Source organism: Amphibalanus amphitrite, unplaced genomic scaffold (assembly GCF_019059575.1).
Source record: "Amphibalanus amphitrite isolate SeventyFive unplaced genomic scaffold, NRLGWU_Aamphi_draft 000116F_arrow, whole genome shotgun sequence".
NCBI lineage: Eukaryota > Metazoa > Arthropoda > Thecostraca > Balanomorpha > Balanidae > Amphibalanus > Amphibalanus amphitrite.
The window spans coordinates 58174-71965 of record NW_024881611.1 but is presented as its reverse complement, the minus strand read 5'-3'; the positions used below and the strand labels follow the sequence as shown (position 1 = coordinate 71965).

Sequence of the window (13792 nt, the reverse complement as noted above, 5' to 3'; positions counted from 1 at the left end):
AAAACCGAAATAACAGTTTTGTAGCCCTCTTGATTCCACACCTTTTATGTCCGAACATTTTCTGTATCTCTAAAGCTGTAGGCCTGACAGCTCTTCCCGCGAAACCTTTTTTTGGGTCGAAAATGGCAAAAATGACGTCACTCTGACGTCATTAGCGGCCAACCTATCATAGCTTTTCGAAAAAAAATTAATCACCATGTGCGCTAGCTGCTCCCGGGAGAGGACTGAAAGTTTGGTGACGATCGGCGCAGCAGTTCTCGAGATATATCGAAAAAACTAAAGGGGGGGGGGCAAAAAAATGCCCCCCCCCCACCGCCTGGAAGGTTAAGGTTTTAAGTGTTGAAGATGCGATCGACTTGTTGGTTCTCAAGCCGGCCATGATCGTGTAAAATGGCTTCATCGTAGATCGATTAGTTTCTGAGATATAACCGGAAATGTAAAAGTGCAAAACCTACCGCTTAATCTCGCTAGAGCCGTACTTTTGTAAAGAGAACCCTAACATAAAATGGCACGAGGGCAGCTTGTTTGATCAACACCCTCTGTTATCCTAGCGTTCTAGGGTCTTGCCATGTATGTTCTAGTAATCTTGGGTCTTGCTTCTGATAAAAAGACGGCAGTAAACCATTGACAGGGAGCAGTGAATAAAGTTGCAATCTCTAGTGGTTGTCGTGCTTGCTGCAGCTTTTTGGCTATTGCAATTGTATCCTATCTTAGTATTTCAAGTGAGCCAATTGACATTCGAATGGCTTGGTTTGATCATGATCAGACCACGAAGATTAACATAGCTTTGACAATCACTGTTGTGGTATAATGGCAACTCCAGATAGAGACTTATGAGACCTAATGGAAGTTTAGGGAGCAAAAATATTTAAAATCATTTTTGCTCATTGGTGATGCGCTGACCAAGTCACGTCTAAGAAAACGTTTCATTAATGACGGTGTTCGGCTAAAGACCTTTGACACCAAACGATTTGGCTGTACGTAGTCTGCTCTTAGCCATGGATCGTCGCAGTTCTCACAGATCTCAAAGAGCGGAAAACGGTCGCAGAAGCAGCCGAGATAAGGATATTCCTGGGCCAAGCGAGTGGGAGCCCAGTCCACGTCGTCAGAAAACACGGAATGATTCCAAGGGAGCAGCCGGAACCTCCCGAAGGTAAGTTCTACCTTGTATGATAAACGATTGCCTAAGTAATGACCGATCACTTGAATTATTGCCATGTAAATTTATGTCCCTTTTACATTTTTTGCGTGTTTTATTGAATCATTTATGTATGATCATCGTCGAGTTTGCTGCCGCGTTGTGGCATCTCCAGCTAATGATAACTGGTTGCATTCAGTGCCTGACCAAGACCCCGCCGGTATTGTGCTGCAGGGGCTCTCGTACGGCGCCGCCCAGCCCGGAGACGGGCCGCCGGTCACAGCTGACGGCGAGGCCTCACTCTTCCGAGCGGGAAATCCGACAGACCAGCCCCAGTCGGTCCCGACAATTCAGTCGACAGGTGGGCTACTCAGAGCGGCCAGTCGTCCAACTTTATTCGAGTTCAGGATCCCCGAATAGCTCTCCGAGGAAGTCTAATGAATAATTTTTGCGCATAAGAGCAGTGATATAATGCACTTTGTCCGTCTCATCTTCCGAGTCTTTTCCCATTTCCTCACCTGCAATTTGTAGTTAGGTACAGTTTGTGGCCGGCAGCGCTGTTACACACAGCATCACAATATTTTAGTTATATACGTTCATATAAACTTGCTACAACCATGCGAACAGAACAGCTTAACCCGCGCCCCGCTGGGCTATTCAGCCATACGCGCCCTGCTGGGGGGGGGGGGGCAGATTCTGCCCCCCCTGTCTAACTTCCGAACCGATGGTCGTAGAAAGACGGGGAAAACGGCAATCGAAAGCTCTCAACAAGGCGGATCTTAAGAGCCCAAATTGTTTTGCTTAAGTAGGTCAGAGGTCAGGTCAAGGTCAGGTCAAGGGTACAAAATGCAAGTTTCTACAGTATCGGACTTGCACCGTAGTTGCCGAAGAATGGGCTGAGACTGATTGCCCAAAACGTGTTCTTAGACTGCCAAGACAATATTCGTTGCATACACTGTCATTCAAAGGTCAAGGTCAAGGTCAGGTCAGGTCAGGTCAGGTCACCAAAAACAAAATATAGAAAAGGGCATGTGCGAAACATGTTTTATGGGTCATTTTACTCAAAGAATTCAATAGGCACACTCAATAAGTGATATGGACCACCTCTGGATGAATTTCAGGTCGAGGTCAGGTCAAGGTCAGGTCAAGTGAGGTCAAATTTTGAAGTTGGTTGTTAAGGCCTAAAAAGGTGTCTATCTGATGCAGTTTTTCACGGCGAATCGAATGGTGCTATTTTTGTTTCCGTACGAGGTCTAGAACTTCCAAAAAAGTCATTTTTCAAAAATTTTGTTTGTCGTGACGTCATAAAATTTTGAATAACTCCTACATTTTTGAACCGATTCTTCTAAAAATTGGTATGTAGGTGCACATAGACCACTTCTCTGACATATATTCCGGTTTTTTCAATACACTCAAAATTTTGGATTTTATAATTATTTTTCCAAAAACGTCAGTTTTTTTAAAAAGAAATTGGGCCAAAATCCAAAATTTTCAAAAAACCGAGATAGCCATTTGATAGACAAAGTAGAATCACGTATAACCTTTTTGTTACGTCTTAATTCGTTCAAAAATGAAGATGTTAGCGGCGTTTGCAATTTTGCCGTTTTTGAGGCGAAAATGGCGAACATGACGTCACTAAAACGTCAATTTCTCCAAAATTTTCCGACAGATTTTGCTCAAATTTTCAGGGAACGTGTCAAATTGATGTATGATAAGGTACTGAAAGTTTGACGTCGCTGGCTTAACGCGTTTAGAAGTTATTGGCGAAAAACGGGAGGGGGGCAGATTCTGCCCCCCCCCCGCGGGGCGCGGGTTAATGCTTTTCATGACGATGCTGTTGGAAGTGTTACTGGAATTATGTCCCAGCAATATCCGTCTCCGCAGGAGCCAGACAACGAGACTCGTGGGGAGAAGAGCCGGGACCGCGACCACTGGTCCCGAGGGGACGGACGGACAACGCACAAAACGTCCAGCAAGGAGCGGCGAGACGATCCGGTAAGGTCTGCCAGCAATTTTAATATTTCTAATCTACTCGGTACAATTTAAGTGTAATAAACCGCTATCGAATTGAGTGAAACATGTCTAGAACGTGTTGGATGCACATTTCACACTGCTCGTACTCGGGTAATTACAGGAGTTCCAGGAGCGCCAGCTCGGAGTGTACCAAAAGGCTCTGAAGGAGCAGATTGTCCAGTCTGACCACCTCATCAAAGCAATCTACCGATTCTCCGACTGCATCGACATGACTGAGAAGGCCATGCGAAACCTCCACGACGTGATGGGTGACTACTGGGAGGACGACTGGCCTGGCGCGGAGAAATATTACATCACACTGCAGGTGGGGGCGCAGTTTGAATGGCATTGAGTTTCATGGGCTATCTGTTTGCCAAAGTATTATGTTTGACACACCGATTTAGCCGTGCGTTCAGCTGTGCGCTGTTGTGATAATCGTAAGTTGTTTGAAATAGACAAACACTTCTCATTAGAATTGTCGTTTTCTATTGAAATAACCTGTCTGCTGGCTCTGGACGCCAGGACCAGGAGGAGCTCTGGGACCGCTACGAGCAGTCTATGCGAAAACTGCTGGATCCCATCAGGGAATACGAGGGACAATTTGAAGGAGCCGAAGACAAGATTGAAGAGTACCAAGAGGTGCGCCGCCAATACTCTCAGGTAATTTAGTATGTATACGTATAACGTTTGTGCCGTTGTCGTATTTAGAGTCTTGCTATGCTTTTTACAGCTGATACATATGTGTGTTTAATCTCTGCATACGATAGCTCCCATGTTGTCAGGCATAGGCACTGGGGCTTTACAAAAAAATGCATCGTACTTTCCGGAAATATGTTATGCGAAACGCGATTACGCGAGAAATTTACAGACTACACTATTTTTTATGTTCTTCAATGCGGGGACATATCTTATTACCACTCAACCTTTGTTATTAATCGGAGATAGTGTGTATTAGGAAATTAATCGGAAATAGATCGGAGTATTTATTTATTTGATATTAAAGAACACTTTCACCAACCGCATGGGAGGTGATATAAATAAACCTCTCGAAAATCATTAGCAAAATGTAATGAATTGTTTCGATATTAATCAGCGGTGATTGATATCCCGTTCTCGGTCAGGCGTGCGCGTCGCTGGAGGAGCTGCGACGTCGCCGGGCGGCCGGCCACGACATCACGTTCGCCGAGTCGGACCGGGACCGGATCGGACAGCGCTACGAGCAGCTGGTCTCGTTCCTGGGCGAGGGCCTGCCCTCCATCATCGCCAGGCGAGTCAAATGACGGTCACCACCGGCGGGGGCTGAGGTAGTGATCACATGCAGCAGCCATGTCTACTAAAAGGACGGTATCGTCGAAATTTCCGATTGATGGAGCTTCTTTTCATAGGAATCACTTATTGTTATGGATTTACGCTACTTGCAAAGAGCTGATAACGGCGTGATTTCGTCTTTTATTTGTGATTTTATAGTAAAGCAGCGATGAAATAACGTTGGCAGGAGTGTCTGAACTCAAGATAGCTGCAGATAAACTTTGTCTATTATCGCAATGTGATATTCGTTTTAAAATGGGGTCTCGCTTTCCATGTCTTTATCCCACCAATCATGACTACTCATCTATCGGCAGCCGCATTCCGTTCATGGAGAAGCTCTTCTACCAGCTGAGCAACAACCTGCTGCAGTTTTGTCTGGAGACGTGCAAGGTGCAGTCCAAGTCGTGCGAGATCGTATCGAGGCTACGCAGCTACGACCTGTCGATGACGCTGGGCGAGGGTCGCAGTCGGACCACGATCCGCGCGCCGGCACGTCACTCGTCCGGGGGACAGAGGCGTCACTCGGCGCCCGGCGGGCACGCAGGTGAGGTGCGTGTCACAACTCTACTCTGCGGCTAGTAGACGCTGTGTCTGTAGTCGAGACGACGGATTTACGAATATAGCTGAGATTTTAATGAGGCATGACAAGTTTATGATTAGTTTAGTTCAAGAGTTTTGGACGGTTAAAGTGATTATTTGTACCCATTTTACGACGTACCCAGTGCTCAAGGTTCTGTGGACAAAGGCTTTGTGTACTCGTATGTATGTTTTTAATATGGTTTATTTATTTGATTGGTTTACTATTAAAAGTATTTTCCACTCTAAGCTAAGTTGGATACCTATCCAGACTCCTATATCGATTTATGTTGCGCTTCTTTCGTCGATCTGCATTTCATACCGTTGTGTTGTACTGCTCGGGCAGCCTCGCTGGACGAGCCGCCGGAAGTGAGTCGCGCCACGGAGCTGGTCCGACTCGGGGACGCCGAGATGCCCAACTCGGCGCTGCTCGAGCAGATTCTGGAGGCGGACGGCTCGGCGCCGGGTCGGACGCCCGGATCGGCCGGCCCACAGAGCCGTCAGACCCTGCAGCCGGTCACACAGCCGCGAAAACGCTGGGGCCTGCGCTGACCCAGCCGTCGGTACTACATCGTGCTGAGCTTTATTGTTACGCCTTGCCAAATAAAAACGCATACGTTTTTCACGCTTTTCTAAAGGGTATACAGGTAGACAATAAAGGCGACAGGCCCCTTATTGTCTAAGCATTTCATCGGTCGGTGACATTAATTCATTTGCCGCGCCCGCCGATAGTGAATGGAGGGGACTTTCACACTGCCACTTCTTAATAAATGCCCGGTACGTATGCGCTAACAATTGGAGGTTTCCATTGCACTCCCGATGCAGGTGGCTGCAGTTAGTGTCTTCACGCCGAGTTTTTGACTACTCGGCACTTCAGGGAAGGTCGGCCGCTGCTCAGCTGTGAGCTGACACAGCTGGCGGCCCGTAAAGGATCTATCAGGCGATACACATCTGGCCCGCAATATGTGCTTTGTGCGCCATATGCCGCGGGGGGCTGGGTGCAGGCCAGGACCGGCAAAGGTCTCAGTGATTGAGCGAAGTCGGCACGCCATCGCCGGTGACACTGGCTGACCTGAGTGTCAGCGACGGCGCCCGGCTGACCTGGGTTCAGCGACGGCGCCCGGCCAGCCACGGTGACAGTGAACGTTGCTAGAGTTGACGCTGGAGACAGCAGACGTTACGACGACCGACGGCACGAAAACGACTGCTGTGAGCACGACCGGTATGAGAACGGCCACTACGAAAAATAGTTCACGAGGCATAACACTGCTCGGGGCTCAGTGAGAAGTACATATCACCGCTTATAGTACATATAGAAGTTCTGAGTGCCGCTTTCAGGGGCGTCTTTTGCCGCAGAACGCTATGCCGGTGGGGGAGAGCAAATACCAAGCTATGAATGGAGACAGAGGAACGGAGATGACCAGCACTACGATCGCGGAGCCATCAAAAGCCGGTAAGTTTAAACTTTCTGAACTGTTTTGAGTCATGATTATTAATGGCAGAGCACTGTCTTACTCTTATTGTCGATCGTTACAATTCGTCGCATTAGACGGAGCAAAGCGAAACATTCGACTAAGATCGAGGTTTGGGTGCTGCTGGTGCTACTGGACGTGTGCGGTGCGCACGCGCGGGTGCCGCCTCTACATCTAAGAACCACTGGGCTGATTGCATTTGAATTTGGTTCACCGTTGGGGAAATGCGCTGAAATATGTATGTACTTACGTCCAATGTTAGGAACCTACAACATGGGTCGCCCGAATAAGTCAGCTTAAGTTCTCATTTTGTACGTTTGCACGCGGCCTACTTACACGGCTCACTATTGCGCTCGCTAGTTCTTCACCCAAAGGCTCTTTGCTGATACCTAATAGTAAATAAAAGTGTTGTTGTTGTTGACGACGGTTTGATCAATAACCAAAAACGAGTTGTTATAACAAGTCCAGTATGCCTACATGAAGTAAGCGTGGGGAGCTCGTTAAACTAATGCCAAACAAGCAAATCGTATAAGGAAATTTGATTTGACAAACTTGTCAAGTTTTTACCTTATCACATCTCATCAACGCTCTGACAACATAGGTACCCTATACTTTTTTTGCATGCCAGCTATTTGTTGATGTTCCACGTTATGTCACCGATTGCTGATGCTCCTCGTCTGACCGCGTGCCCCACGTTCTCCGTGTCCGTTCCGCAGTGACGTACTCTCTGGACGAGGCCATCGACTGGGTCGGGTTCGGCCGGCTGCAGCTGCAGCTGGGCGTGCTGCTCGGCCTCAGCTGGCTCTCGGAGAGTATGGAGGTGATGCTGCTGTCGCTGCTGTCGCCGGCGCTGCTCTGCGACTGGCGCATCTCGCCCTGGCGACAGGCCACCGTCTCCACGGCAGTGTTTGTCGGTATGACGTGCGGCCAGCTGTACTGGGGCCGTTTCGCCGACAGACACGGACGGAAACCGGTCAGTGGAGGCGCGCGCCGACAGCACCGGGGGTCTCACAGATGGCAGAGGGCCACGCGTTATACGCACCGGGGCTATCACAGCCAGAAGGAAGGCACGCATTGTACGCATCGGGCCTGTCACACATAGCCGGCGCCCGGCAGGGAGACACGCATTGTACGCACCCACAGCTGGCAGGGAGGCAGCATCACACGCAACGGGACTGTCGCAGACGGCACATATGTATAGTGGGCTTATAGACTGATCGATGGGAACTCCAGTCCATCGGTTTACCCAGGTTTATCTATGCCTCAGCATTGGCAGCCACCGCCTGGTATTGGTAGACTGTGCCGCTTGACTTGAGTGTTAAGCGGCACAGTCTACCCACGCATTATGACGCCGGCCCGGTTCGCCAGATGAGTTTCACTCCGTACTCATCAACTGGTTTTCATTCCGAGAAGAGTTGGTAGATTTGGGTGTTGGCAGCTTAAGATGTCTCGAGCAGGGGTAGGGGCTTGAATACATCCTGAGTCTCCCGGCCGAAAGGTCGAAGCAGCTCACTGTTCAGCCCTCACAAGCACCCTGGCTCCCGCGCCCAGGATCTCTTAAGGCCGAGCTACACTTTGCGTGACCGTCCAGGAAATTACGTGCGTGATCTGCAGATCTGTGATTGCGAGACTCCCTTGGCATCGGTTTCTGCGATTTTTCAGAATTTCCGTGAATTATTGAACGCTGACGTGATAATAACAACTATTAAATGGTTTCGCAACAAACGCTTAAGTTTGCTATCTTCTATACTATTTAATCGATAAATAGTTTATTTTTTCAATAAAACATTAATAACACATGAAAATTAAAGAAACAATAATAACGTCACTTGGATTCATACGGTACGCCACCAAGTGCGCCAACAACTGTCTCATATCACGCAATCTCGCAGATTCTACAAAAAAAAGTTCGTACACACAGAAAAATATTAACACCGTTAGCGGTGTAATTGCACAGTACATATCTGAGCACTTGAGGAAAGTTAATTTAGTCCCTTCCCCGCTTAAATTACTCGCGCTTCTAAATGAACACCAGGAAGAAGGTAATAGAACACTGTTAGGAGGGTTGGGTGTTTTGCTACATGTAGTAAAACACCCAACCCTCCTAACAGTGTTCTATTACCTTCTTCCTGGTGTTCATTTAGAAGCGCGAGTAATCTAAGCGGGGAAAGGACTAAATTAACTTTCCTCAAGTGCTCAGATATGTACTGTGCAATTACACCGCTAACGGTGTCAATATTTTTCTGTGTGTAGGTCTGAACTTTATATCGGTACGGAACATCCTGACCGTCCTGACTATCCGGCATTTCCTGTACTGAACGTCCGGGATTTCCTTGACTGAATCTGCGTGACCCCATTGTAGCCGACCCTGTGTATTTCCTATCCACTGAACTTCATCTGCGTACCGATTTTCTGCAAAACCTGCAAACTCGCAGATCACGCGCGTAATTTCCTGGACGATCAGTCGATCACGCATAGTACGTGTAGCTCGACCGTCCTGTTGATCAATACGCTCGTTTTTTTCCGCGAAGCACTAGCTCGATCAGGGACAAAACGGCAAGGAAGGGGGGGGGGGGGGTCCAACAGACCCCCTATACGTTCGCGGCTGGCAAAACACTAATACGGACGAGGGTTAAACAATGTGATCTCTCTTAAGTCGCTCATGGGAATATATTATATGGGTCTTGCTTGTTTCTGAGCATTCTCAAAATGTTATCACTGATTCCAGCCGGCTATTTTCATGCGTCTTTTATCTAATTACAATACTGACTTTTTTGTTCACTTTTCAGACTATGCTTGTATCTGGCTTCTTTCTCGCCTATTTTGGATTTTTATCGTCATTTGCTCCGACATTCATTTGGATCACTATTCTCCGTTGTCTGGTCGGCTTTTTCATCGGTTCCGTTCAGCAAGTGTAAGTCGAACTAGCTACCCCGACAATATATCGTGATTCACTGATTCCGTTCACTGCTCTCAACTACATTCATGTAACTGAAAGGCTGCCTTATATTGCAAGAACTGACGTAGCTAATCAGTATAGATGCAATGTGTATGAATGTATGTATGTACAGCCCTCTGCAAACTGCGTGGTAGGTATTCTTTCTTCGACAAAACCGAGAATAACGCGGATACTATGCTATCGGTCGCTCGGAAATCATAACAGCATGATGCGCGAGACTCCGCACCTTAGATTGGCATTATCATCGCATTCATTTTCCACCCAGTTTGGCAACAAAACCCAAAAGTTTATATTTGCCCCCAAAACAAACTTTTGCATTTTGTTGCCACACAAGGCATATACTTTGTTTAGTGATATACCCAATCGAAGGAGTAGAGCATGGCGCCTCTATTTTCAGTGAGTTCCGACCGACTGACAACATAGTCTTTGAGTTATTACTGGTTTTGTCGAAAAAAGAATACCTACCACGCAGTCTGCTGAGAACTGTACTTACACATAGGTCTGCCAGTCGTATCTCCTGTTTAAGTATAAATACGTGATTTTACTGGTTTTGATGAAATATTATAAGACGCGAATTAGGATGCAGGCAAAAGGCTTCGTTACACTGGTTGCATGCGGTAATAGCTAATTCGTTGATCATTTCATCAATCATATATTAGATTAAACACATAAGCTTATGTTTCGTTACAGGATCACTTGCTCAAGTGCTTACATGGTTCTGAAGTATCTTGCGAGCCTTTGAGGAGGCGATTTTAATGAAAGGTCCTTTTTATTTTAGTTTGTTTAATCACGTTTATACGTGTAGATGCACGATTAACGATTAATAAATAGCAATTAAAGGGACTATCCCACCTTTAACATGGGGTTCGAGTTGAGATAGCCAAGTTTGCGGCGAGGTTCAGAAACCACTATATATCTAGGTTGCAACCCCCGCGGCCTCTTGGTGTTGAAGAAATTCGTTCCCTTCATTTGAAAATGGGCCTTGTGCAAGGCCCTATCTTCAACATGGAGCGACCGTAAGTGTGACGTCACCTCGTTTAGTCATTCTGATTTAAATGGGTTTGTTCGTTGAAAAATCGCTTAAAACTTGGTCTGAACTTTGTTGTGGTGCCTACAGATTAAAAAGAATCAGCTTTATGACAGTAATGTGGCCTGGGGAAGGAGGTAATTTTGGGCTGTGACGTCACATATTTGAAAGTTTGTGTTTGGAATATGGGAAGCCTAAGATGTTTTATGAAAAATAAATGCCAGAACCGTGTTCCTGGTCATCCAATCTGTAAAGTCGGGCACAATTTAACTGGTTTTAACAACATTTTAGAAGGTGGGATAGTCCCTTTAAACGATTAATGAATATCGATTAAACGATTAATGACTTTGTGATCAACGACTTAAAGGAAAATACTAACCACTTTTAACATGGGGGTTTGAAGTGAAGTAGCAGTTTTGTAGCTGCTACTAGCACAATTCTGAAGCTTGTACACCCCAGCAATCACCATAGCCAATGACATATTGATTTTAGTTTCGAAATCAGTCCTTGGAGGCATACGGTGCCCTACGGAAGAATGCAACAAATGCAGTCACCTCTGGCACAGGCCATTCATCAGCTAATTAGCATGCAGTTGGTGTTGAACTAGCAGTATGATTGGCGAACGCATAATAAGCTTCCGCTGCAGATATTACTTGGCCGCTACCAGAGATGGGTGATAGTTCTTTCTGCATGAGAATACTTAAAAATCTTTTTTTAATATTCATTATTTCCTTTCTGATCATTAAAAAATCACAAAGCTGTAGCAAAAAAATAATTATTTGAGGATGATAAGTGGTATATTTCATTTAATCGAACGTAATCGCTAAACTTGAAGTTTACCATCTGACTAATCTGTGTGATGCTCAATGCTCATTTCAACTGGAAGAGCTGATTTCTGATGTCGCCGTATTTTTTAGGGTTACATTGTTCACCGAGTTTCTCCCAACAAATCAGCGAGGAAAAAGTCTGATCATTATTCAGGTAAGTCCATTTTTCATTGCAGCAAACACTTCATGAATAAATCATTACTAATATTGTGAGGATGTAAGCTTCCATTTATCAAAGTGATCCAGCTTCTCTGTTTTTCACCAATGGTGGCATTTATTTCGATTTATCCATTGCAATGGTCTGTTCTTTCCGCGGTTTCTTTGGCAGATTTGCTTGTTCTTCAGCAAAAGCAACAGCTATCTTGTCCTTAGACCTTAGCGTGGTTAAAAATTTGCATCAGGGCTGTTAAGCAATTTTAAATTCAACATCACTCGCAGATGTAGCCCTACAGCGGAGCGGTGACCCTGCAGACTGACTCTGCTGCAGCTCTTCTGGACCAGCGGCGCCATCCTGGAGGTACTGCTCGCGATGGTCGTGGTGCCCACTCTCGGCTGGCGCTGGCTGCTGGCCACCTCCAGCATCCCACTGGTGCTGTTCGCCCTTCTGTCGCCGGTAAGCGGTGTCCGCGTGCAACGCCTTAGTGTGCGACCGCACAAGGCAGCGCTCAACGCGCGTTATATACTGGAAAAGGGTTCTATTAGTTCTATTAGCTAGATTTCTGAGAGGTCTAATATGGGGATATAAATAATGCGTTGAATGCTTATGCTCTGAATCATGTGAAGACACGGTCGACCTGTCGGCGTGTAAGAGTACGGACCTGTACCTCCAGCTGCTGGTGGAGAGTCCCCGGTACCACGCCGCGTGCGGCCGGCCCGAGCTCGCCCAGGCCACCATGGACCTGCTGGCGGCCAAGAACGGACGAGCGCTGCCTCCGGGCCACCTCGAGACCAGCAGCGCAAATGACGAGAGTCGCGGCCACTTCCCCGACCTGCTATCGCGTCAGAATCGCCGCACCAGCGTCCTCCTATGGACACTATGGTAGGTGGTGCGGGATTTGTAAAAAAAAAACATCATTCTGTAATCTACATACATTTAACTTGATCGAGGACCTGTTTTTACAGATAAGCTTTTTAACCACTTATCTGACATGGTTTGACCGGCATTTCCCTTTGGCAGGATGATGGTCACGTTTTGCTACTATGGAATCATAATGCTAGCCACAGAGCTTCTGAAGATGCCCGAGGATCAGATGTGTTCAGCTATTGATGAACCACAGCAGGAGCGGGTGAGTGGCAGTACTGGCTACCACTTGTGGATCAAAACTGTTCCATTACAGAAATGCACGTTTTGGTTAATACTACCAGTTATATGGTTGGTAAATTGGTTGGGGCGTTCGAGAGAAGCCTTATAGTTTTGTTTTAAAGCGCACAATCGATTTTAGTCAGCTCTACCAATGGGCAAAACTCATCTTTTAGTATAGGGGAGACCCGGGAGGTATGGGCCCCCTGGAGGTATGGGCCATCGCAGTTTTGAAGAAGTGTTACGTATTTTTACACATTTGACGGCGTAAACTGGAAGCAGCCATTCCGTTATACAACCCACGTGATATTCAAAATCTTCCTCTCAGTCTTCTTTGGCAATGAGCTGTGATAAAGCGTTTTTGCCCTCTTCGAGTAAAATACGGTACATACAGAAAATTCGTGATAAATTTGAACCAGGCTCGTTTTATGATGTGAGGCCATCGCTAACATAAATTTTAAAGCATGAAAATTAAGACTGGATAGACAATTTGAAGCTTTCTTGCAAGATTATGAGCTGAGATGCTACGCACATTCTGGCGTCCTAACCGGGAGGTTCGGGCCACCCACCCCGTTGATCCTAAATAAATAAAAAGATGCTTTCATTGAATGTCCCCGTCAATAAGTTTTATTTTTGTCGCCCAAGGTCGAAAAGTTAACTTCAAATTTTCATTCGAACAGAAAATATTATTTATCTTATTTCATGGTGCATGATTGAGTTTATATATTCCCGACCGGGGCTGGGAAAATGCATAGACCCGGGAACAGGGGGGGCAGCGGGGGCGCTTGCCCCCCCAACTTGAGAGCCGAGGGGGCGGCGCCCCCTCAACATTGAGGCAGCGTGAAAGGATCTTTCTTCCCTTTTCCGGACTTCTTTCCTTCTTGTTTTCCATCTAAACATCATCACACGGCATTTTCCTAGCCATCTGAATGGTTTCTGCTGATACAGTATCGATTTCACAACATCTGCTATTGTCATCCCGCTTTGGTTTGGGCCTGGCCTTGGCCATGAGTTTGGCAGGCCAGATTTTATACTAGACCATTTTGAGAAAACTTTGAGAAATATATAACGTACAACGGTGGTAAAATCGTTGCTATAATATAGGTATAACACAGTTTACCCGCTCCGGGTGTGAGGGAGGGGTGTGGGGCAATGAGTGCACTGACGTGGCG

At 46.6% G+C, this 13792-nt stretch overlaps 2 protein-coding genes across 2 annotated transcripts in view; both read left to right on the top strand.

Annotated features, from left to right (window-relative positions):
• The first annotated feature begins 573 nt into the window (after window positions 1-573).
• On the top strand, window positions 574-5656 carry LOC122381201 (amphiphysin-like). Its single transcript, XM_043365099.1, has 8 exons — window positions 574-1153; window positions 1373-1499; window positions 3023-3133; window positions 3273-3476; window positions 3674-3811; window positions 4273-4418; window positions 4774-5008; window positions 5382-5656. Exons 1-8 carry the CDS (start codon window positions 999-1001, stop codon window positions 5406-5408), a joined length of 1143 nt encoding a protein of 380 aa, XP_043221034.1. The 5' UTR covers window positions 574-998; the 3' UTR covers window positions 5409-5656.
• LOC122381238 (synaptic vesicle 2-related protein-like) overlaps window positions 5447-13792 on the top strand; it is a 31082-nt gene continuing 22736 nt past the window's right edge. The window contains exons 1-7 of the mRNA XM_043365193.1: window positions 5447-5534; window positions 7224-7480; window positions 9297-9421; window positions 11411-11474; window positions 11808-11933; window positions 12151-12359; window positions 12498-12606. Of these exons, the coding sequence (XP_043221128.1) occupies window positions 5447-5534; window positions 7224-7480; window positions 9297-9421; window positions 11411-11474; window positions 11808-11933; window positions 12151-12359; window positions 12498-12606 (978 nt within the window). The remainder of the gene's footprint in view (window positions 5535-7223; window positions 7481-9296; window positions 9422-11410; window positions 11475-11807; window positions 11934-12150; window positions 12360-12497; window positions 12607-13792) is intronic.

Bases quoted from the DNA above. Each gene is read 5' to 3' on its own strand.
- LOC122381201 (XM_043365099.1), top strand. From the start codon at position 999: ATGGATCGTCGCAGTTCTCACAGATCTCAAAGAGCGGAAAACGGTCGC. The intron at 1,500-3,022 runs GTGGGCTACTCA...CCGTCTCCGCAG, and splicing joins CCCGACAATTCAGTCGACAG to GAGCCAGACAACGAGACTCG. The intron at 5,009-5,381 runs GTGCGTGTCACA...CTGCTCGGGCAG, and splicing joins CCGGCGGGCACGCAGGTGAG to CCTCGCTGGACGAGCCGCCG.